The following is a 26,203-nucleotide window of genomic DNA, read 5'->3' as shown; positions in this document are numbered from 1 at the left end:
GGATCATGACCGTCTGTTAACACAAAACTATCATCAGCAGGATTGGCTCCAGCGTCGTCGTCTTCTTGCACAGCTGGCTCGTTGGTGTCCCTCGGCATTACCGCACAAACGCGCTTGTGCCACTGCTCCCGCGTTTGTCGTCATTAATTATTTAATCAATTAATTAACACAAGGACTTTGGCTATTTGACAGCAAATTACAGCGAAGCTGTTAAGGGCCAGTTCCCCCAGGATCGTGTGTCCCTGTGTAAGGACAGAGCTCCCCATACGTGGGCCGATCCCGAAGATAGCTAAATGCTGGGGGGACTGGCGGTGGAGGTGATGCAGGCATCATGCAATCCCCTTATGTGGGCGAATCCCGAAGATGGTGAAATGCCGGGCCGACCCGCAGCAGAAGTGAAACAGGCGTGAAGTGCTGTGTGTGTCAAGTGTGCCTTTCTGTTGTCCTTGTCATTCAGCTTGCGCAAGAACAAAATGAGGTATGCCGCACCAACAAGCCCCTATAGCTATGCTCACAGAAGTGCTTCCCATACGTGGGCTGATCCCGAAGATAGTGCAACGCCAGGCCGACCCGTGGCAGAGGTGAAGCAGGCGCTAAGCTCTCCCCATACGTGGGCCAATCCCGAAGATAGTGCAATACCGTGCCGACCTGCAGCAGAGCTGTAGTTTGCCATTAAGGGGCCCACATACACAGCTTCGCTGGAAATCCTTCTCCACAGAGTGGAAGGGCACTGAGACTTTTTTTCTTTTCGGGGATTTTGCAATTCATTACCTTTGGCATGGTTACCCAGGAGCCAGATTTTATCATTATAACTGATAATGTGGCATGGGGGCATTGTAGTAAATGGGCTATTTCATCGTAGAAAGCATACAACAGTCGATAGTATAGCATCTTCTCATGGTTATAACCGATCTATTGTTAAAACCAGTATTGTTATAAGTGGATTTGATTGTATATCCTGTGGCTCCACTTGCTCTATCTCTTTGGCAGACAAATTATTTTGGCAAAAGTAGAAGCCAGCACCGTTACCTCTGAACCGTCTTGTTTGCTTATGGCCTATTCATACATCTGGTCTGCATGCTGCTTAGATCATTCATGGTTACGAAAATTTTGTGCAAGAACAAGAGACAAAGAAGGAAATTCACATGAATGCTACCTTACAGCTGAATTTTTATTGGTATGTACTACCCTGAATTTATACACATACGAAAAGAAGTAAAGAAAACAGAACAAAGACCGCAGAAAAACCAAAGCCAGACAATTAGGCAGCATCCTAGGAAGATACAGAAACAGCAGGTGTGACATAATCTTGATTGGCATGAACAGTCTAAAACAACTTGTCAATGTAGTAATAATCTTTGTCATGTAACGTTAGTGATTCCTGGTTGATGCATGTTTTTTTGTGTTTCTTAATGAAAAACGACTTTGTTAGTTCACGGGTTGTCTGGTGTGTGCTTTCATACAAAATCGAGCAACTGCTGAATTCTGGTGTACAGCTGCATTTGTTGCAGTGTGAATCCACAGGCAAAATAGGAGTGCTTCTGAAAGGTGTGAAATGTTGCCCTAATCTCATGTTAATGCATCTACCAGTTTGTCCTATGTAAAGTTTTTCGCACGATAAGGATGATTTGTAAACGATGCCTACTGCACAGGGAACAACTTACTTGACGTAACGAACCGGGCAAGGCCCTCTTTTGCCAGCTAATTTCGATGCGCACTTGTCAATTAACAAACAGATGTATTGTAATCTATGGCTTGAGGAAAACAGCACGTTAGCTCCATATCTCATACCAACGTTCATAAGACCACGTGCGATTTTGTGCACGTACAGAACGACAGCGAAATGTTTTTTTATTTCTATGCTTTCTTTTATCATTTGGCAAAAAATTCACCTGCTTTCTTATTTTTTAAAGCAGCTTTTCACATACAGCAGTAACAGCACTGTAAGGAAATCCAGCCTGTTCTAAATGCGTTTATGTGTGAAAACGCTATCTTGTGCGTGACGTGCACAAGATTTCTTAACCGAGGACATAAGACACAAAAAGGCCATATTTCTTTATTACTCTCTTCGAATGGCCTGAATTAAATGGAAGAATTATTTTTTCAGATCTTGGATGGTACGTCCAGCAAACACGTTTGTTTTCAAACTTCAAATGGACATCTAAAAACTGTATTTCGCCATTGACTGGCATTTCATGCGTTAACTGCAGCACTCTTGATTCATGCCTGAAGCGCTCCCAGACCATTGTACTGTCTTGCAGAAAACCAAAGTTGCTCATTACTATCAATTAAAGAGAGAGAGAACCTATTTCAGGGATGGCAGAGAGGTTGGCCTGAGCTAACGTGTTCTAGCCTGCTACTCTGCACAGGGGGAGGGGACGTACACACTGGATGAGGGGTGATGATAGAAGAGGGATGCACAACAAAGGCAAGTTCGGCATTATCATGGTTATCAACAAATCCAAGAAATTTCAGAAGTGTCATTCACTATCCGGCAGCATGGCTTGAGTCAGCAATGTAATTGAAACTTGGCAAAAACGTGCAACGAAGAAGCTTGTGTGTGGGCTTCTCCTGTGTGAGCGGTACAGGTGCCCAGAAAAGTGTTTAAGTTAGGTAAAGAGCAGCGATAAGCGGCTCCAGTACATTGAGGACATGCATGGTGCTTTTAGCGGCCGTAGTCTGCCGACTACAGAGAATCGCACGCATTGATTCTAGCAGGTACTTCAACATTTCTTCAATGCTTTCCTTGTCGTTCTTTTTGGCTCCTTGCTTTCCTATGGGGTCATCGGCTTTACTAGCCTTAGCACCCACTCCTCGACGTAGAGGAACACTACGGCAGGGCGTTGTGCCAGTGGGTCTACAGGGCAGCAAAGGCCACCCCGTGTTTGTGCCACCCAGGGGCGACGATTGTTTGCCGCCTGTTCTCAGCGACCACAAATTTGCAGTAGGCTCAGTTACGGTCTTTGGTGCTGGCACAGGCAGAGGTTTTCCTGGCCCCTGCGCCCCGCAATGCGGGTCTTCTGAAGTCACTGGGTGGCACTTCTTACGCGAGCATTGTCTGTCTCAGCGAACCGATTGAGCAGCTTCTCTATGGGAAGATTTGTCTCTTGGCATTTTTCGGAGAATACAAACTTCCTGTTGCGCCTTCAGGCAGTCCTTCGACGTTGCTTGGTGAGAGCCAGGACAGTTGGGACATGTCAATGAAGGTGCCTCACAGTGGGCGGTATTATGCTGCCCACCACAACCAGGTCACTTGATTTCGGCACACAGCATTTACGTGGCCTGTCTTGAGACGCTTCTGACATTGCATAGACCTCTCGGCACATGGTCGGACGCGGTGTATCACGTACCCCACTTTGACAGACGTGGCAAAGTCGACGAAGCAAATACTAGTTTGAGGTACTGGGTCTTCCCCAAGCGGTGAATCTCACGAATGTGCACCGATCAACTCAACAGATTAGTGAGGTCCGTGTTTTGATTTCAAGGTCGACATCAGAAATTACACCAGTCATTGACGCCTTCCCGTAATTAATAAAGGGATGGATGGGAATTCCGTTTCATGTCGGAATAGTCTTCTGTTAACTATAGTTCAATATTTTGCATCTACCTTCAGGATGTTTTTTCGAGAGTTGATCTGGAATTTGTTGATTTGCTCAGGGGCCACACTTCAAAAATATTCTGTTAAAAACTGTTCAGGTGGTGCGACGCTGTAAACGGCACCTAAGAAACCATGAAAGATTGCTGCTTACTCTGGTTAGATGGAACCTGCTTGCTTGACATCTGGCGCATCTTCTTATTCGTACCATGGTCCGTGGCTGTGGTGTATTCGTTGTCACAGTCCATGGCTTCAGGCGTTGAGCTCTTCCAGCAATGGAGCTGGCCTGAGCTGCCAAAGGCATGTCGTCCAAACGTGAGCAATGAAGTAGACAGCTGACCTTGTTCGGGTGGTCATGCGAGTGTCTGCTTGCTCATTCTTGATGAAAGTGCATTCACGAAACCAGCAAAACCGTAAAAAACTACATAACAGCGAGAGGCTCAGAGCATTGAGGAGCCCTGGGTACTTCTTTCTCTTCCTCTCCACTATCAAGTGGATGATTACAGTTGAACCCACATGTAACAATACCAGTTTTAACAATGTATCAGTTATAACAATGAAAAGTTCCGGCACCGTCAACTCTTGTATGTTTTCTATGGGAAAATAACCTGCTTACTACAATGTCACCATGCCACATTATCGGTTATAACGATGAAGTCTGGCTGCTGGGTGTCCCTGCTGAAAGGTAATGGAATGCAGAATCCTTGAAAACAAAAAAAGAAAAAGTTAGTTGTGAGCCGATGCACGATTGCCCACCACCCCAATGGCCGCCGCGTGCTGCCAGCCTCGCGCACATCTCTCCCGTCACCATTCCTCCCCTCTGAACACGAATGGACCATGCCAACTGCGCTGCTCCCAGGTTGCTCGCTGGGCCCTCATATGAGCCGGTGAAAAGAAAGTGCATGGCTATAGATTTGGAAACTAAGTGCTTCTAGCCGATGAGGTGATCATCGTGAACGTGCTTGCATCGGATAGCGATGGCGACGACGGCAGGGATGACGCAAATGGGCAGGCTGCCTCAACATTGTTCCCGCGGGAGGTCCTGTAGGTGATTCAGTCCCTTATGGGCTCGTTTTCACGAGGGACCTTCCGCTTCACTACATGGAGCACCTGGATGCCTTAAAGAAGGATGTTGGCAAGCTTCGCGTAAAGCAAGCAAGGCTGACGGACATGTGGTTTTCTCATGCAAGCCACTGGGAAGTACGTGGCAAGAGGCTTATGCTGATCACGTCCCAGCCTTTCTTCTGGATTCCTCAAGCTGAGGTGCTGTCGCATCAGCCTTCCCGCATCTTTTAAAAGGTGCCTTCTGGGGCCACCAAAGTGATGCCTCGGCGGAGCACCTATATAACTTGCCACCCGTGACCCCTCTGTGCAATTCTTGAACGCCGACAGCGGCAGCTTGTTAACAACATGCGATCAGAGCACACAGGAAGCAGAGTTAAACAGTTAAACGAGTCAACACAGTCAGAAGCTGGACCAAGGTGGTGGGGAGGAGAACTGGCCTCCCCGCCATTATAATTTTCTTGGAACAGCTACGCCATCACCCATTCTGATTCTTTTTCCATGCAACCCGGTTAAAACAAGTATCTACTATAACAACGGAATTTTTGTGCCACTTGAATATTATAAGTGGGTTCGACTTTACTATCAAGTGATCATATCCATATCTGAATATGCGCTGCGTCAAACCACTAAGTTTATCTTCTACTGCAGTTAATTTCCGCTCAGAAAATTTCACTCAAAACAGATGTGACTCTCAACCCAGTGCATATTCTGGCTTTCTGTAGGTCAACGCTTCTCCCCAAGATTTAATTTGCTTCTGGCATTTCCTTCTTTATCCCTTTTGTTTGCACTGCATTTTTGTAACTATGAATCCAACATTCCAATTAGCTAAATTAGCAGTTTTGATCATTCATTTGAAGCATGTTTACGGGCACTAATGCACTATGCAAATGCCTGTTTTCATGGCACTTTTCAGATTTCATATGCTTTCTTTGGAACCTCGATACAAATAAGACCACAACAGCTATGTTCACGAAAATAATTAATTCAGACATTCGCAATATGCTCCACAACATCTACATTGAATACTTTGCATTTAAATCAGTACTTTAAACATTAGGTAATTCACTTTTATAATTTACGACTTCAGCTTATAGTAATCAACATTTGGAGTTGCGCGAGAGGACAGTCAATAATACTGCAGTGGTTGCTTTTACATATGATGCACCTTTTTATTTAAAGTTTGGTGCAAGTTAGTTGAAACAGTATGCATTAAAGCACTACAGAGTGTTAGAATGCTGTAAAGTTCGACTCTCATCTGCAGGCAAAACACGCTCGCTTTACATTACGGTGCCGTTAAGATAGCTGTGAAACCACGGGCAGCCAAATGACAGGAAGCACCCTGAAAATATCGGTGCAAAGAGTGAATGCACTGACTGACTTGCTTTTCTTTTAGCAGAGCTTCAAGATTACGTCGTTACATATTGAGAAATGTGGCGAGGTTACCAAATAAAGAAGGCAAAAAGGAAGTGTTAGTTGTATACATAGTACCAAGGAGACAGAGGTAAATGGAAGGTGTGGTTCATATGCAGGCCCTTATTAAGCTAGAACAGAGAAAAAAAAGCGATGGTAAAGGAATGCTTTACTTGATGCTGTCTTAGGTACTTCAGTGATATGGAAAGGAATACCAAACATTCGATTCTGTATGAGAGGATATTTAAACTGAGGGAGCTCTGTGCCGTCACTATGCCATGAACGGGAGTTTGTTGACATTGTCGCTGGAAATTAAAAAAAAATATTACTAGCTGAAATCTGCAGCCACAGTATTTTTATCTCTGCATTAATTCCAGCAGTTTATTAAACTCTTTCTCAATTATTGGTTACGTTCTTGTGTTTCTTAAAGAGGTTACGCACACATTTGGCTTGGGTTTACCACATTGTTTATTTGAAATGCTGCACACTGTGCTTTGCGTAATCACAGAGGGGTGCAATGAGCATTTCATTGTGCTAATCCATTGGGTTCATCAAGGTCTTTCTGAATTACGTTACGTATTTGTGTTTCGTAATGCTTTAATCATAGTCTTTATGACTCAGTTATGCACTGTAGTTGCCAAGTAACACACCGGAGCCACACATTTTTGAACCCCAGATCTCGGCCCGACGTCACCGCTGGCGATCTCGCTTGGCAGCGGTGGCTAACTTTGCCACTTTAGCTCCACTTCACGAACTAGCTCGGCCACACGAGCCGCTGGATCGGGCTGACATTGTCTTCACCCCGTCCCCCTCTGTGTCCCTTCCATACAATAATACATAGATAAATGTATATGTTTTTAATGCATAAGCATTTCTACGCCTACCCAACGAGAAATTTTTCCGTCTGTCACTTAAGATGAATGCAATGACTCATACCCGCCCTAAACAGTGGCTCATACCCCCACAGTAGGGTTTCCGTGGTCGGACCACGAGTGTTTCGCCTAGGCATATACAGCTTTGCTGTAAAATATTTATTCAGTGAAATATCGCAACACTAACCCATCAAGCTGAAACTCGGAAGATAACAAAGAAATTGAGAAGGTAACAGCCATGCAATTATTGATAGAACGAAAAATATAAAGATTATATTCCAAGATGGGGAAATTGCAGAAAGCATTACTCAGCAAATGCAGGCCGCCGATATTCTAGTTTGAGATAAAGAACAATAACTGGAGCTGACAGATTATGTAGCGCATAGAACAGATAATCAGCAGCCTACTATAGTATAACAGAACGATTGACACGTCAAGGAAAACACGGTCAAGGAGGGCAGGGGATATCATTGTGCAATGAGAAATAAAACGTTGCTAATTCAACCCTTGTTAATTCAGAAAATCGGATAATTTGGACTTGTCTGCTGGTCCCAGCAGGCATATGCAGCATTATTTAATGCAGTGAAATTCTTGTTAATTTGGACGTATTTAGCTGCTCGTCGGTTCATGCAGACAACTCAAGGAGCTTTGTGAGCACAAAGTGCCACAAATTTGTGGCACAAAAGTTCAATACCAGCACTAGCATTCAACCGAAACGAAGCGGTAAAGTCCACATCGCCATAGTCGTCACCATAAATCCTATGCGAATGGCATCAACGTCAGAACGGTTCATCCCTATTTGTGTCTTAAAGCCTTTCCTTGCATTTATCGCTGCGCATAACACTGCATTGGCTGCATGCCTTCATAATTGCATAGTCTTCATTCATGAACGCATTGTTAGGGACCGCGGTTCCATCTGCAGCAGTTGCGGCAAAGAGTAGTTTAAGTTTGACTCACTGCAGAGCTGTTGAGGATGGAGAGCACTGGTTACATAGTGATGTACGGATGATCTGTAGATGGTGAGTTTACTGGAGAGAAATTATCCGAATGTGCACGCATTAGTGAAAAGCGTGTCTCACGCTGCGGCGGAAGTCGCCAGGCCTTCGCCACTGTGAGTGCTAATCGGTCATGAGATGACAAGAATTGCAGCTTCTGCACTGCTTTTGTGCAAAATATTGTCACGTGGTGGTGACATTGAATAACACAGTAGAAATACTGTGAACGACAAAACTAACTTTTATTGGGCGAACCTATGCCCACAAAACAGGCTACACTTATAGCACAACGATAGCGGCGAACAAGCTCGGCGATCGTCGAAAATCTGGTCAGCGGGTCAAGCGCGTCGGCTTTTAAAGAACAGTCGTCGAATGTTCCAGACTAATCGTTCGGACCCGCGTGCCTTCCACAAAGTTCTACACCATTCGCGTCAGGTGATGAAATCAGATAACATAAGGTTCGGCGACAACAGACAGCGGATAGAAGCATCGATAACTTTCCAGAAACTTCGGATACATGCAGGCGCGTCCCACGCTGTGCGATTACATTTGTTAGGCAGCGAAACGTGGTTGCCCGATAAAGATAAGTACTTGTGTCAATACCCTCCTCTTAAAAAGCATCATCCCGATGCTACAAATATAAGAAAGTGAAATACAAACGGGCACTTATTAAACATAAGTAACAAAACAACGAAAAGAAATAAAGTTCAAAGGTCAGTTACGCGAAACCCCAAAGTTCATTAACGCTGGTAGTACGGCTTGAGTCGCACAACGTGGACTATTTCAGGTCGTGAGCAGCGCTGCTGTGATAGCGAAATGCCGTCTGGCACGACCTCATAGTCCAGTGCGCCAATAGGTCGGATGATCTTGTACGGTCCGAAATAGCGACGCAAAAGCTTCTCGCTCAGTCCTCGTCGGCGTATAGGGGTCCAAACCCAAACATGGGCACCGGGCTGGTACTCGAAGCGTCATCGGAGGTTGTAGTGTTGGCTGTCGGTCCTCTGCTGGTTCTTGATCCGCAGGCGGGCGAGCTGTCGGGCTTCTTCGGCGCGCTGGAGGTAGGTAGCGACGTCAAGGTTCTCCTCGTCAGTGACGTGCGGCAGCATGGCGTCGAGCGTCGTCGTCGGGTTCCTGCCGTAGACCAGCTTGAACGGCGTGATCTGTGTTGTTTCTTGCACCACCGTGTTGTAAGCGAATGTTACGTACGGCAGGACGGCATCCCAGGTTTTGTGTTCGACGTCGACGTACATCGCTAGCATGTCGGCGAGGGTCTTATTCAGTCGCTCCGTAAGACCATTCATGTGCGGGTGGTAGGCCGTTGTCCTCCTGTGCCTTGTCTGACTGTATTTCAGAATGGCTTGGGTGAGCTCCACTGTAAAGGCCGTACCTCTGTCGGTGATGAGGACTTCTAGGTCGCCATGTCACAGCAGGATGTTTTCGACAAAGAATTTTGCCACTTCGGCTGCGCTACCTTTCGGCAGTGCTTTTGTTTCAGCGAAGCGGGTGAGGTAGTCCGTCGCCACGACGATCCACTTATTTCCGGTGATTGACGTCGGAAAGGGTCCCAGCAAGTCCATCCCGATCTGCTGGAATGGTCGGCAAGGAGGCTCGATTGGCTGTAGTAATCCGGCTGGCCTTGTCGGCGGTGTCTTGCGTCGCTGACAGTCTCGGCATGTTCTGACATAACGGGCAACGTCGGCAGTCAGGCGCGGCCAATAATACTTTTCTTGTATCCTCGATAGTGTCCGGGAAAATCTGAGGTGTGCAGCGGTCGGATCGTCATGTAGGGCGTGCAATACTTCTGGACGAAGTCCTGACGGGACAACAAGAAGGGGATTGGCGCGGACTGGTGAGAAGTTCTTCTTCATGAGTAGATTGTTTTGAAGCGTGAAGGAAGATAATCCGCGCTTAAATGCCCTGGGGCAACGTCGGTGTGCCCTTCCAAATATTCGACGAGGCCTTTTAGCTCCGGGTCTGCCCGTTGCTGTTCAGCGAAGTCTACCGCGCTTATCATTCCAAGGAAGGCATCGTAATTCTCGTCATCTTGCGGTGGCGGGTCAACGGGTGCGCGTGATAGGCAATCGGCATCGGAGTGTTTTCGTCCGGACTTGTAGGTTACAGTGATGTCGTGTTCTTGTAGTCTGAGGCTCCACCGCGCCAGTCGTCCTGAAGGATCCTTTATATTCGCTAGCCAACACAACGCCTGATGGTCACTGACGACTTTGAATGGCCTGCCATAAAGATAAGGGCGAAATTTAGCTGTAGCCCAAACGATGGCGAGGCATTCCTTTTCGGTCGTAGAATAGTTGCCTTCCGCTTTTGAGAGCGACCGGCTAGCGTAAGCTACCACCTGTTCGGCTCCGTTTCTTCTCTGGACTAGAACGGCACCGAGGCCTAGGCTACTGGCGTCAGTATGGATTTCCGTATCGGCGTATTCGTCGAAGTGCGCAAGTACCGGCGGCGACTGCATGCGTCGTTTGAGTTCTTCAAATGCGTCGGCCTGCGGTGTTTCCCACTTGAACTCAACATCACATTTAGTTAGACGTGTCAACGGCTCGGCGATGCGTGAAAAGTCCTTGACAAAGCGCCTGTAGTAGGCACACATGCCAAGGAATCTACGCACTGCCTTTTTGTTGATGGGTTGCGGGAACTGTGCGATGGCAGCTGTCTTTTGCGGGTCTGGATGAACACCAGATTTGCTGATTACGTGGCCTAGGAACAGAAGCTCATCATAAGCGAAGCGGCATTTTTCCAGCTTCAGAGTAAGCCCTGACGACTTGATGGCCTCTAGTACTGTCGCAAGCCGCCTGAGGTGATCGTCGAAATTTCCGGCGAAGACGACGACGTCATCCAAATAAACGAGACAGGTCTGCCACTTCAATCCTGCTAACACCGTGTCCATGACGCGCTGGAACGTTGCAGGCGCCGAGCACAGTCCGAATGGCATAACCTTGAGCTCGTAGAGGCCGTCTGGGGTGATGAAGGCCGTCTTTTCACGATCTCTTTCGTCGACTTCTATTTGCCAATAGCCAGACTTGAGGTCTATCGACGAGAAGTATTTGGCGTTGCAGAGTCAATCCAATGCGTCGTCTATTCGTGGAAGGGGGTATACGTCCTTCTTCGTGATATTGTTCAGACGACGATAATCGACGCAGAAACGTAGGGTTCCGTCCTTTTTCTTTACCAGGACCACAGGGGATGCCCACGGGCTTTTCGACGGCTGGATGACGTCGTTGCGCAGCATTTCGTCGACTTGTTCTCTTATAGCTGCACGTTCTCGCGGCGAAACTCGGTAAGGGCTCTGGCGGAGTGGTCGAGCGCACTCCTCAGTGATTATGCGATGCTTGGCGACTGGTGTTTGTCGAATCCTTGATGACGTCGAAAAGCAGCCTTTGTATCGTCGGAGCAGACTTCTGAGCTGCTGTTGCTTAATCACGGGGAAACTTGGATTAATGTCGTAGTCTGGTTCGGGAACCATCGTCGTCGGGGTAGATGCGGCAGAATCCGAGAGGACAAACGCGTTACTGGTTTCCAGAATTTCCTCGATGTACGCGATCGTCGTGCCCTTGTTGATGTGCTTGAACTCTTGGCTGAAGTTTGTCAGCAACACTTCAGTTTTCCCTCCATGCAGTCGAGCGATCCCTCTTGCGACGCAAATTTCACGGTCGATTAGTAGACGTTGGTCGCCTTCAATGACGCCTTCTACGTCAGCGGGTGTTTCGGTGCCGACCGAAATAACAATGCTCGAGTGAGGCGGGATGCTCACTTGATCTTCGAGAACACTCAAGGCGTGGTGACTACGAAAGCTCTCCGGCGGTATCGCTTGATCTTCCGACAGCGTTATCGATTTTGACTTCAGGTCTATGATTGCGCCGTGTTGGTTCAGGAAGTCCATGCCGAGAAGGACGTCTCGTGAACACTGTTGGAGGATAACGAAGGTGGCAGGGTAAGTCCGGTCATGAACGGTTATTCTTGCCGTGCAGATTCCAGTCGGCGTAATGAGGTGTCCTCCAGCGGTCCGAATTTGGGGGCCCTCCCATGCAGTCTTAACCTTCAACTGGGCGGCGATGTGTCTACTCATTACGGAGTAATTGGCCCCTGTGTCGACTAAGGCAGTGACTGCGTGGCCGTCGAGAAGCACGTCGAGGTCGGTGGTTCTTTGTCTGGCGTTGCAGTTGGGTCTTGGCGTCGGATCACGGTTGCGTCGTGTTGAACTGAAGCTGGAACGTCAAGTCGTCTTTCGTCGGTGTAGTCTTGGCTTCCTGACTTCGTCGGGACGGCGGCGTGTCGTCATTAGGTCGTCGAGATGGTTTCTTCGTCGTCTTCGTCGGCGGCGGAGGATCTTCGTCAGTTCGACGAACAGCAACCGCACCTCCATCGGTTGCTGCTTTTAGTTTTCCGGATACGGGCTCGCTGACCGGCCCCGGGCTGGGCCAGTGTATGGTCGGCGCTGCGGCGAGAGGTAGCGGCCTGGTGATCGCGAACGCGACAGTCGTCGAGAGCTCCACTGAGTAGCGACGAGGTAGTCGGCAATATCGCGAGGGCGTTCACCTTGCTGCGGGCGCGGAGCGTTGACGGCGAAACCTCGCAGTCCCATCTCCCGGTATGGGCATCGGCGATACACATGGCCGGCTTCTCCGCAGTGATAGCAGAGCGGGCGGTGGTCGGGGGCTCGCCAAATGTCCGTCTTCCTCGCGTAGGTGCGCTGGGCGACGGGTGGGCGCGCTGGTGGCGGCGGACGACGGAATTGTGTCGTTGCAGGGCCCTGGCGTGGTCGCGGAGGGGGACCTTGACGGCGTGCGACGGCGGCGTAGGTCATCGCTTCTGGCTGGGGCTGCGGTAATTGAGGTTGCACCTCAGGAACTCCAAGCGATCGCTGAACCTCATCTTTCACGATGTCAGCGATCGAAGCTACTTGAGGCTGCGACGAAGGCAGGACCTTGCGCAGTTCTTCGCGCACAATGGCCCTGATAGTCTCTTGAAGGTCGTCCGAACCCAGTCCTTGGATGGTATACTGCGGCGTGTGCCCCTGGCTGTTATATTGCCGGGTGTGCATCTCCAGAGTTTTCTCTATCATCGATGCCTCTGCAGAAAACTCAGCCACAGTCTTCGGTGGGTTACGAATAAGTTCGGCGAAAAGTTCTTGCTTGATGCCCCGCATCAGGAAACGAACTTTTTTCTCCTCCAACATTTCCGGGTCGGCGTGCCGGAAAAGACGGGCCATCTCCTCCGTGAAGATCGCGATCTTCTCATTTGGCAGCTGCACTCTGGTTTCTAGTAGAGCTTGGGCTCGCTCTTTTCACACAACGCTTGTAAACGTTTGTAAGAAGCCGCTTCGGAACAGGTCCCACGTCGTTAAGGTGGCTTCCCGATTCTCGAACCAGGTCCTGGCGGCGTCTTACAATGCGAAATAGACATGCCGCAGCTTGTCGTCGCTGTCCCAACTGTTAAACTTAGCGACCCTCTCATACGTCTCCAGGAAGCTTTCCGGGTCCTCAAATGTGGAACCGCGGAACGTCGGTGGCTCCCTGGGCTGCTGCAGAACTATTGGGGCTGCTCCGGCTGCCATTGGGGCTGTCTTCTTGGTCATCTCTGGACGAACTTCTCTGACGCTCTTCTTGGTCGTCTCTGGTAGAATTCCGTGTTCCGGGGGCAGCTGCTGTAGCCGGCGGCTTGCTCGATGTTCCGGGACGGCGCTGGTGTTGTCTTTGCGGTCCGGGCTTGAATTACGGCTTGTCGGGGGCGTCCGGTACATGAACATAAAGCACCTCCACCAGATGTCACGTGGTGGTGACGTTGAATAACACAGTAGAAATACTGTGAACGACAAAACTAACTTTTATTGGGCGAACCTGTGCCCACAAAACAGGCTACACTTATAGCACAACGATAGCGGCGAACACGCTCGGCGATCGGCGAAAATCTGATCAGCGGGTCAAGCGCGTCGGCTTTTAAAGAACAGTCGTCGAATGTTCCAGACTAATCGTTCGGACCCGCGTGCCTTCCACAAAGTTCTACACCATTCGCGTCAGGTGATTAAATCAGATAACATAAGGTTCCGCGACAACAGACAGCGGATAGAAGCATCGATAACTTTCCAGAAACTTCGGATACATGCAGGTGCGTCCCATGCTGTGCGATGACATTTGTTAGGCGGCGAAACGTGGTTGCCCGATAAAGATAAGTACATGTGTCAATATAAACAGGATTTGCGGGTTCATTCAGTAAATACGTGTGTTTATGTGGTAAGCATTTGTTTATTGTTTTCTTGATACCCTGAATAATTCAACATTCGATTAACTTGGAGATTTTTGGCGGTCCCATGAAATCTAAATTAACGAGGTTCTACTGTAGTAAAATCTGCAGACGTTGAGTGACACAAGTCAACTTCAGTGGGAGATCGCTGAGAGATGCATTAGTCCTGTTATAGACATAACAAAGATTAATGATGATGATGACTGTTATCAAACAGTATATAGTAGTTTTGCAGAAACCCGCAAGGTGAAGAGAAGCAATTAATAAAGGGAAAATGAGACATACACCTAATTGTAGCAATTGCTCCAAAGAAGCACTAACCTAGCTCAGATGGCAGAGCGGCTGCCTGGGAAAGGCGGTGGTCCCAGCTTCGAGTCCTGGAGCAGGCAGAATTTTTCTTCAACTGCCAGGCTTTTCTTTAGAGGAAGCCGTATGGGTTTTCTTTGTAGCAATTATTATGATTAGGCGGATGTCTCATTTCTCCTTTATTAGTATATAGTAGTATGAGCTGCTCATGCTTAGCCATGAGGAAACAGAGCTTGCAGTTTATGTTTTAATGATCGAACTCCTATCTGGGATACAAATATGAAGAGAGTTTGTATGGCAGGTTATATGTTGAGGTTGTGCTCCATTGTATGACAGATGCAGCATTAGAGGTAGAGCAGAACATCAGCTCACTAGAGAGATAATTGAAGCAGATATGATTGGCTTGGTAGCAGAGCAATGTGTCAGCACCACCTCCGTTTCCTTACTTGACACAGAAATTGTTTTTCTGTGCAAGTGTTAAATAGTAGTGTATTGTCTTTTGTTTGTTTGTTTGTTTGTTTGTTTCATCCTGTGCAACATGTGCCTATAAGTATGTGTGTCCTATGGCAATATATCGGTTGGAAATCAGCACCCTGCCTGTCTCGTTTCTGCTGTAGTTTCTTGCCTGTGCAACACAGCACCTCTGTGCTGCCCAGGCATGAAGTGGTCGTTCACGAGATGATTTATCCTTGCAGGTACCGTTCCACTTACGACTTGCACTGGCCAACATGTGGCTTCTTGGACCTGCCATCAGCTGGTGAGCACTTGATTGGCTCCCCTCCCTTGGTACACGTCACAGGGAACTAACATTTTGGGGCAAAAGGCTGGCAAGGGGTTCGGTTCCTTGGTGCTCTGTACTGTGCGTGAATAGCCGGCACTTCCACTTTCGAGATAAGACAAGTGCACTCATTGCCTGTGTGGTTGTGTAAAATGAGATGCCATCACATTACGCTTCCTCCCACCAGCAAGATTTCTAGTACCTAGGGGTGGGTGAATATCGTGTTTACTTGCATAATGATCATACTTGCATAATGATCGTACCCCTGAGTTTTGTCGTTAAAATTAGATTTTTTGTTTCCCGTGTAATGATCACACCCGGAACTTGCTGCAGCTATATGTCGTGTGCCAAATCTAGCTGATGATGATTGTGCTGGCCATCTGTCGAATACTACGCAAACGACTCTTCAAGACTTACCAAGTGGACTGCATGCGCCAAATAGATTTTACAAATATGTTTTTACAAATATTCAGGTGTTACATGCACTGATTTGCAGTGATTAGCAAGATCTTGATGAGGGCTAGTTGGTTCATACTTAGAACTGAGGTTAAACAGCGCAAAAAAGACGAAGACACAAGGAAACAAATACCACAGACAAGCGCTGACTGTCAGCTGGAAGTTTATTTGAAATTCACCGGACATTTATACCTTTTTCAGCATAGGCATGTGCACATCAGTCGCAAAAACATCTGCAAATCAACAACATTATAATCTTTCTTCTGAAAGGTTATCATTCTTCTGAACGATGCTGAAAAAGGTATAAATGTCCGGTGAATTTCAAATAAACTTCCAGTTGGCAGTCAGCGCTTGTCTGTGATATTTGTTTCCTTGTGTCCTCGTCTTTTTCGCGCTGTTTAACCTCAGTTCCAGTGATAATACGCTCAAATGTCTTTATTTATTTTTCTCGAGGGTGTTGTGACTACGAATGAGGCTTATACGTGGAATAGTATATGTATATTTCTTCATTTTTTCTAATACTTAGAAAAATTTGAATACTGCAATCCGATCCCAAGCAAATTTCAGATAGCATAATATTCGATCGAAAATTCGAAAATATCTAATACTCGCACAAGGCTAATAATCTTTTGTGTCAATGTTGGGGCTGCCACATTCATTAAGTATGTTTCTTGTGATTAGTACTGCATGCAAAGGTACAAACAAAATAAAAACAAAGTAGATTGGTGATATGTTGAGCACAGACCTTGCATGAATGAAATTCATTGAAAGGCATTATAAAATTTGGCACGTATTAATAATTTCAACCAGCGGGTAAAGTCAACAGCCCATTTAGCATTGTTTCCATAGCCCAGGGATGTGCGAGGCCGCAAAAATTGACGATGTGCAATTATTTGGGATTTGACACAAAGTGGTCATGCAAGTTGGCACTAGAACAGCCAGCAGTGTGGCTGGGCCCCAGAGAAGATGTGTTTGGGAGAGAAGCACAAGTTGCACTTGGTTAAAATTCTTTCTTTTTAAATAAAAGTGAAGGGATGCACTTATCAGTCTCGCAGCTTTGGATAATCCGACCATTTCATGACAGTGAACAGCTTAAGGAACTGGAAATGAATTTTCTTGCAAGAATTCAGCCTACAGAACTCTTGCGTAACATGTTTTGATTTAGGGGTAAACTTGAAGATGTGCAAGTGGCTTGCCGGTATATGGGTTGAACTAGCGGCCGGCATTGCAAGGGAAAAACGAGCTGTGCCGATGAAAAACTAGCCAAGTGGCAATCCTAACCAGTGTCTAGCAGGTTTTGCCAATCATAAGGATAAGGATGGCGATGATGATGGCAATGAAAAAAATATGTCTGCAAATGTGCAGGTTCATGTCACGGAACCAGCAGCTGGACTCCATGATCCGCACAACTACCACGGTCACTCGCATTGCTGGCGGCGTGAAGGTACGCTCCATGCAAGAGTTCCAACATGATGTTGGATCACGGGCACGACTACCAATACTGAGGACAATGAACATCCATGGAATAATGAATTGATATTGTTCTTTTGTTGTCAACACATAAACACCCTTCTGGCTTCAAGGGCTATTAGCTATCTGCAGTCTCTTCTAAATTTCCTGTGTTTGTATTTCGTGATGTGTAAACATCAAAATTAGGAAAATATGATGTTTTACATTATCATTCCTTACAGTATTGTAATAAGAGTTACTACTATTACCGAGCAGCAAACCTAATAGCAGGACACTTTTCAGCTATTTTCGTTTATTCCAACAAGTGTGCAACTTTGTTTATATTTCACCTAGTTGGAACATTGTCACAGAAAATGGTTAAAGAAAAAAGTTTCGCTTTCAATTGGCCGGAAATTATGCAGAAGCATAGTGCGAGTCTCATTGGGCAGAATTTTATTTACATATTTATTTGTCCTACCGTCAGTGCCAGAGGCATCATAAAGAGGAGTGGTACAATACAGGGTACATTGTAAACAAATGCAGTGAAAAAAGTTTTCTGCTATGCAATATTAGATGTCATTAAAAAAAATTCGAAAGTTCCTAGTTATAAAAGGTTATAAAAGGAAAAAGAGTGTTATCATTAATTGCCACAACATCAGCAGGAAGGTGGTTACAATCTATACACATGCAAGGCAAAAATAACTGAAAATTGCTTTGAGCAAAACGTGAACAAGGTGAATGCAGGAGCCATCTCCCGCATTCCCCGTCTTTTCCCTGAAAAATGCTTTGTAAGACTTAGATCACTCCTAACTTTATGACAGTGGTGAGTACAATGGGATAAATAATGTAGTCTTGTAAACAACTGTGCATGCAATGTAGGATGATGATAAAAACTGTGAAAGTGCAACCTTAAGGTGAAAAGACAGCAAAGAAAGGTCAAAATTACAATTAATTGGAGTAATGCTTGCAGTTCTGCTATAAATAGAAAAGAAAGAAAGAAGCACCGTTATTTTGGGCAAGTTCCAGCAAAGTAATTAGGTTATCTCCAGGATCCCACATGGATATAGCATATTCTAATTCAGGTTGTACAGTCGAGCCCGCATATAATGGCCCTATTTAAGATGAACTTTCGCCCAAAATGAACGAGAGCCATGCGACGGTCAAACTATACATTATTTCAGTGGCATAAAATCAGACGTATAACGAACGTCTTTGAGTCCTGCCAATCGGTTACAGCGAACGGACGTCATAAACCTGCCGCCGCGAGGCGAAATAACGACAACCTCCGACCCTTTTGCGCACGTGGTCTGTTTTCCCAAGCCTCCTCCGAGGTGAACTATCCGTTTCGTGCCCCTCTACCCTCTCTTCACCATCACACGCTGCCCACGAGTGTCGGCATGTGGCTTGCAAGATCTCCCTCTCACCCGTCCTCGGTAAAGCCCCTTAAACTTCGTAAAGTACTGCCACGCTTTGAAGAATGCCGCCTCCTCCTCGCGCACTCTGGCCGAAGCCGACGCCGCGTCGGTATTTGCCTAATAGCATCACGTGGGCCCTCGCGCTGTGCATCAATGCCATTTTTGCTCGAGAAGCGTCAACAGAGTGGCGAGGAGTGCATGTTGGCGCCGTTGCTAAGCTCGAGCAGTGTAGGCGGTGCCATGGTCAAGGAGGCAGCATGAAAGAGAGGAGAAATTAGGAGGAGTGAAGGCAGACGAGGGGAGTGTCACTACACTACGGAGCTTAAGGGGCTTTAGTCCTCGCTACTCCGCTCCCCTCTCCTCGCTCATTCTTGCAACTCCCTTGCTGTCACGGCGCGTGCGCTACAGCGCCGGCTTAAGTTCAGAAGTTTTGTTTTATGGCCTTTACCGAGAAGCAGGCCTCTCCACACTAGTCTCCATGCTTCCTCGCTTTGTTCTAGTCAAGCCATAGTTGTAATTCAGAATGGCGGGCAGGAATGATGTGCCTGCAGTGGTCACGAAACGAAAACGCTGAACATGGCAACGAAGCGAGCAATGTTGAAGGAAGTGTCTCAAGGTGCTAAAAATTGCGAGTTGGTGAAGAAGTACAACGTGTCTAAGTCAACCATCTCGACGATTCTAAAGAACAAGGAAAAGATCACCAGCTCTGCCGCCGACTCGACGAACAGAAAGCACCTGCAGAAGGTCACCTATGTGGACGTAGAGGACGCGCTGCTTAAGTGGTTCACCGACGCACGGGCTTGCAACATTCCGATAAGTTGGCTAATGATGCTGGGCAAAGCCAGAAACTTTGCATTCCTGCTAGATCGTCCTGGCTTCTGCCCAGGCAACGGCTGGCTACATCTATTCAAAGTGGGCATGGGATTATTTTTAAATCGATTGTCGGCGAGGTGGCTTCGGTAGGTGATCAAGACGTTGCCACTTGGCTTGTAAGAAACCGAGCCATTACTTCAAGCTACACGGAGCAGGACGTGTATAACACAGACGAACCTACGTTATTCTCTTAGATGATGACGCACAAGACTCGCGCCACAAAAGGCGACTCAGGTGCTGGTGGCAAGGACAGTAAAGTGCATGTTACAGTACTTGTGTGCACTAATATGGATGGCAGTGGCCGACACGTGCCCTTTGTAATTGGAAAATAAAAGAAGCTGCATTTCTTTCAGAGCTGTGTACCTGTGTGCTACAGGCACAATATTAAGGCGTAGATGACGTGCAATTTATTTGCAGAGTGGCTGGGCGAGTTTTAATGCGACATACACAGGCTAGGAAGGCTCGTGCTGCTCGTGCTCGACAACTGCTCTGCGCGCAATGTGTAATCTTCTCCGACAGCAGTCGCTCTACTTTTCCCGCCGCCCAATACCACTTCGAAAGTGCAGCTGCTTGATTTGGGCCTAATACGCGCATTTAAGGCATCGTATAGGCGCCATACTGTGGAGCGCTTGCTCATCGCTGTCGATCGCCCGGCCGCCGACCGCCCGGCCGCCGACCTGCCGGTTTGCTTAGACAGAGGTGACGGCCGCTTGTGTGTGGAACTGCTTCTGCAAGGCCAGCTTCATCAACGCAGTGCCTGATGCCGAGCCTGATGCTTCCAAAGATGATCGGTCCGGTGGCGATTTGTGGCAGCGCGTCGTCGACTCTGAGATGGGGGGCTGACACTGGTTGCAATGGCTTTATTTTGGCGGATGATGACTCTGATATTGCGGAACCGTGCACAGAAGAGAGCATCGCTTGCAAAGTGCGGGTGGAGAGAGGCGCGGAGGAATTGGATGACGATGAAACTTCGGAGCCAGCACCCATAAGCGTGCCTGTAGCAAGGGGCTTAATAGAGAGCCTCAGGCAACTTGTCTATGCCAAGGGCCTTGGCGAAGAGCACGCTTCTGCTTTAAATAAACTGGAGTCCGCCCTCGTTGGGTCTGCACTGCAGAAACAGATTAGCATCACAAACTTCTTAGCAAAGAAATAAATTTAGTGTTTTGACTAGCCATCTTTTCTTTTTTTTTTTTTGAGGCCTGTCCATTTACTACAAACTTTGGGGTATAACGAACAGAGGCCACGTAATGCTCAGCTTTGTTATAAGCGGTCTCGACTGTATTGAAGTTTTAAAAAGTATTTTAGATTAGATGTAGCTCTAGAAAAGTTACAGCGCAGATACCCTAACATGCGGTTAATGTTGCTAATAGTGTACTTGGTGTGAACTGACCATGACAAGCTTGCAGTTGTATGGACACCCAGATATTTGTAAGAGTTTACTGCCATGCCTTTACTGTAGTAAAGAAAGCCTTGGGAGCTATCCAAAGGGGGAAGGCAGCTGGGGAGGATCAGGTAACAGCAGATTTGTTGAAGGATGGTGGGCAGATTGTTCTAGAAAAACTGGCCACCCTGCATACGCAATGCCTCATGACCTCGAGTGTATCGGCATCTTGGAAGAACGCTAACATAATACTAGTCCATAAGAAAGGGGATGCCAAAGAATTGAAAAATTATAGACCAATCAGCTTACTGTCAGTTGCCTACAAAGTATTTACTAAGGTAATCGCAAATAGAATTGGGAACACCTTAGACTTCTGTCAACCATAGGACCAGGCAGGATTCCGTAAAGGCTACTCAACAGTAGACCATATTCACACTATCAATCAGGTGATAGAGAAATGTGTAGAATATAACCAACCGTTATATATAGCTTTCATTGATTACGAAAAAGCGTTTGATTCAGTCGAAACCTCAGCAGTCATGGAGGCATTCGGAATCGGGGTGTAGACGAGCCTTATGTAAAAATACTGAAAGATATCTATAGCGGCTCCACGGCCACCGTAGTCCTCCATAAAGAAAGCAACAAAATCCCAATAAAGAAAGGAGTCAGACAGGGAGATACGATCTCTCCAATGCTATTCACAGCGTGTTTACAGGAGGTATTCAGAGACCTGGATTGGGAAGAATTGGGGATAAGAGTTAATGCAGGATACCTTAGTAACTTGCGATTCGCTGATGATATTGCCTTGCTTAGTAACTCTGGGGACCAGCTGCAATGCATGCACACTGATCTGGAGGGGCAAAGCAGAAGGGTTGGTCTAAAAATTAATCTGCAGAAAACTAAAGTAATGTTTAACAGTCTCGGTAGATAACAGCAGTTTGCGATAGGTAGCGAGGTACTGGAAGTGGTAAGGGAATACATCTACTTTGGACAGGTAGTGACCGCGGATCCGGACCATGAGACTGAAATAATCAGAAGAATAGGAATGGGCTGGTGTGCATTTGGCAGGCATTCTCAGATCATGAACAGCAGGTTGCCATTATCCCTTAAGGGAAAAGTGTATAACAACTGTGTCTTACCAGTACTCACGTACGGGGCAGAAACCTGGAGGCTTACGAAAAGGGTTCTACTTAAGTTGAGGACAACGCAACGAGCTATGGAAAGAAGAATGATGGGTGTAAAGTTAAGGGATAAGAAAAGAGCAGATTGGGTGAGGGAACAAACGCGAGTGAATAACATCTTAGTTGAAATCAAGAAAAAGAAATGGGCATGGGCAGGACATGTAATGAGGAGGGAAAATAACCGATGGTCAATAAGGGTTACGGACTGGATTCCAAGGGAAGGGAAGTGTAGCAGGGGGAGGCAGGAAGTTATGTGGGCGGATGAGATTAAGAAGTTTGCAGGGACGACATGGCCACAATTAGTACAGGACCGGGGTAGTTGGAGAAGTATGGGAGAGGTGAGGCCTTTGCCCTGCAGTGGGCGTAACCAGGCTGATGATGGTGACTGTTTCTAGAGGAACATTATTTAGGCAGCAAATATTTTAGTGGTGAACCACGAAGGACACATGTGGTACTTTACACTAGTTAATATTCAGTGTAATTAACTGGGAGTTACGCCATTTAGCTATTGAGTTAAGATTAAGTTGTAGTTGGCTAACCTTAGTTTCATTAGTTATTTCTTGAAATATCTCACAGTTGTCAGTGAACAGATGTATGTTAGAGGACACTGTAGGCAGAAGGCCGTTAATATAAATGAGAAATAGAAAAGGGCCCAATACCAAACCCTGGTTTTGGGTTTGGTTTCAGTGAATGCCACTGAAAAGAGAAGTGTATGCAGTAGCTACAACAAACTGAGTGCAGTTCGTTAGGAAACAATCAATGCGGGTGAGGAGCTTAGGATCCAGATTTAGTTTCCTTAGTTTGAACAACAGAAGTTGGTGACAAACCTTGATTCTTGATTCAGCGGGCCAGTTCTTAGCGAAGTGGGAAAAAAAAATGTTTCTTTTGGTTAACAAGGTGCCTGATGCCAAGGTGCTTGAGGTTTTAAAGTAATAATATGAGTTGGTATATAATTAGTGACTAATTCATTTATTTCATCTAAGAACAAGTCCCAGTTAGATTGAATGGAATGATTGTCAAAATCTTGTTAGAATAAATCAATAAATAATGTTAATTCCCTGTTATTTGCATGTATTGCCATTGCCTTGGAGCTTACTTGAAATCAACATAGTTGTCCATATTGGGCTGTTCATTTCTCACTGGGATGTCTACACAATATTTATATACAAGTCTGAAATATTTTAACATTCTTATTCTTCATTTGCTGGCCTCCTTTGTAGCTAAAATGGTAGAGCACACTGTCCCAGACAGATGGCAGCTCTGACTTCAATGTCCATACCAGGATGCATTTTTCTCTAGACTGCATAGTTTGAAGATTGTTTGTTGCATAGTTTGACTGCATGTTGAAGATTGCTTCAGCAATCTTCAACAATGTTTATGTTGTATGTGTTCCTGAATGATTGCATCTTGAAAATTTTTTTTTTCTTTTTTGTTGCATTTTCAGCTTTTGCATTAGCTCTGGCACACATAGAGAAACATAAAGGCCCTCCTGTCATTGGAATCTTCTCCTTTTTTTTCCGCCCTAATGTTGTTTTTGCCTTTTTTTTTCATGTAAGGATAACTTGTCCATGCATATTATATGCTTGAATGCCTGTTCAAAGTAGTATGTACCAGCTGTATTTTCCTGCCCATTGCTGTCAAATCAATAGTAATGTAACCGATTTTGGCACACCGACTCACCTACTCAGATGCTATCCGAGATCAGCCTCCATACACTAAGCAGTCGTGCGATGCTGTACCGACTCAAATTTTTTTTCTCACCCTGCATAATAAGGTTCATGTGGATTTTAACACCTATATTTCCTATAACACATCCAGAGAAACCCGTCACAAGCATCACCTTACACTTCAAGAATGTTCTTGCACTAACAATGCATTTAGCTTTTCGTTCTTCCCGCGAGCTGTTCCCGGCTGGAATGCTTTAGCCCAGACGGTAGTCGCCCAGCCCACTGTTGACAAATTTGTTGAATTTGTTGGCCCAACAGTACTGTCAGCCACGACTAAGTGATGTTATCAACATTGTGTTTATCATTGTTTTAATTACCAAGTGTTCTTGGAAATCTGTGGTGCGAAATTATGGATGATGCTATCAATTGTATATCTCATATGCTTATCCTTCTTTTCTTCCCTTTTTCTGTCTTTATGCAAAACATCATATGTAATTGAAATAAATTGATTGTGCGTTATGTTATTGCCATACTTATTGCTGTTAACATAGGTCCATTATCCTTTACAGTTACTAAGTACCCTTTTGTTTCTTATGTAAACGCCTGTAATACAATGTCTACAGACCCTTCTAACCCACTCCTGTAAAAATCCCTTATTGGATTGACAGTATCACAAAGTAAAATAAATAAATAAATAAAATCGAGAGAGGGGGAGGGCAGGGCACTGGCTGCTCCATCAAAGCTGCTCAGTGCAGCAACTTCTATGTGGCTGCTATTTAACAAGTGATTGACCAGAATGCGCACTTTTGTGGCATGCCTCTCAGTAACATGTATGGCAATCATTTCTGTGGATGGCTGCTTCCTTTAATGTCAATCTCCTTGGGTAGCAAAATTTTTTATGGCAATTTCTTTGTCTGGCAATTTTCTCGAATGACACTTTTTGTTTCACTATTGAATTAGAAAATTGCATTTTCAAGGCATCGAGATTTGTTGATGTTTTTTTAGTGGAGCAGGTAGAATGGCCAGTCATATTCACTTTTGTGTACCTGGAAGAAACGTGATCTTCCTACACATTCGCTTAAATGCACATTTTCCGTAATAATGTAAAAGAATGTGGATTTGAGCTTTTTAGTGTGTGTTGCAAATGTTAGCAAACAACAAAGCTGCAAGGATCTTAGTTCGACAGCTTGTCATCCACTTGATCTGTTTGTTCGTGTTCATAGCAGTGTGTAACACAAATGTGAGAAGCTGTGTACTGTGATTAGGCTTACGAATAAAGGATTGTGTGGCATCAGCTGATTTCAGCAGCATACAGTAAGGAGCAACCATTGGTGCTATTGAGGTGCAGTAAATTCGAGAAGTTGGCGAAAATCTGTGCCTAAGATGACCCCTGCGTGTGCCAGCAAATTGAGTAAAAATTGTGGGAGCCCCCTTGAGCTTGCCGTGGACATGTTTGTGGGATAATTGTTTCTCTCGACAGAATGCATTCAAAATGATTCCTCAAGGGTATTGAAAGTTTGCTTTTAGAACGGATAAACACGCCTGCTGAAACAGTCATACATTCCAACGATATCCATGTTTTCTGTACAATTGTTACAGAGAGTGTGTAGTTGCTTCTTGCAGTCTTTAGTTTCTCTCTTTTCTTTTTTACTCTTATGTACCCCTCTCTAGAGTGTGATTACCTGCTTACTAACTCCACTTCTTCCTCTCAATTTCCACAAGTATATATCAGCCATGCACTTCCAACCTCTTATCCAGACTGTTACATTCCTGTCTCCTAATGTTGCACATATTGTTTGCTGTTTCATTGTTAATTGTGTGGTTCTTCGTTGTTCAAAAGTTCATTTGTTATTCTCCAAGTTCCAGCCCCATATGATTGTACCAGCAATAAATGCACATAGCACGTTCTCTTCCTTCCAAGGTTATCAGTAAACTGCCCGCCCAGCTAGTATGAGTTTACTGTTAGTGAAATACATCTATTATTAACCACAGTGCCGAAAGTCAATACAAGGGGGAGGGAGGGGAAGGATTCATAGATGATACGAAGGAATTAAAGGTACAACATATAGTGGCAGTCACTCACATACACATGCACATGTTTGCAAAAAAAAAGAAACATATTGCACGTGTATCATGAACAGCACACATATAAATAAACAGTCTGCATGCAATCCCCGCAGTGAAGCAGAACAGTTGCTAGAATGCTGGGCAAGTTATTTGTGATGCAGGCGTGACAAGCAGGTTTTAACATTACCCCCCCCCCCCCCCTCCACTGTGCTGCCACAGGACAACGTGGTTCCAGCGGAGGCCCATGCCTACATCAACCACCGGGTGCACCCTTCACAGTCGGTGGCTGAGGTGAGAGGATGCTGTGCTCTAGTGTTGTGAAAGCGAGCATTGCTGTCTCAGCATAATTAGGTTTCACTTCGCAGCATGCAAGGGCACTCGTGTATTGTGGTTTCAAATGATAGATTTTTTTACATATTCATCTGTGCATTAACCATG

At 45.9% G+C, this 26,203-nt stretch overlaps 1 protein-coding gene across 1 annotated transcript in view; it reads left to right on the top strand.

Annotated features, from left to right (window-relative positions):
* Positions 1-26,203, top strand: part of LOC126538912 (N-fatty-acyl-amino acid synthase/hydrolase PM20D1-like) — a 98,191-nt gene that overhangs the window by 36,241 nt on the left and 35,747 nt on the right. The window contains exons 7-9 of the mRNA XM_050185610.3: positions 15,194-15,255; positions 17,098-17,176; positions 25,985-26,056. Of these exons, the coding sequence (XP_050041567.2) occupies positions 15,194-15,255; positions 17,098-17,176; positions 25,985-26,056 (213 nt within the window). The remainder of the gene's footprint in view (positions 1-15,193; positions 15,256-17,097; positions 17,177-25,984; positions 26,057-26,203) is intronic.

The sequence above is a fragment of the Dermacentor andersoni genome, chromosome 8 (assembly GCF_023375885.2).
Source record: "Dermacentor andersoni chromosome 8, qqDerAnde1_hic_scaffold, whole genome shotgun sequence".
NCBI classification, from domain to species: domain Eukaryota; kingdom Metazoa; phylum Arthropoda; class Arachnida; order Ixodida; family Ixodidae; genus Dermacentor; species Dermacentor andersoni.
The sequence above is the reverse complement of the archived record's forward strand: the minus strand, read 5'-3'. Positions and strand labels throughout refer to the sequence as shown.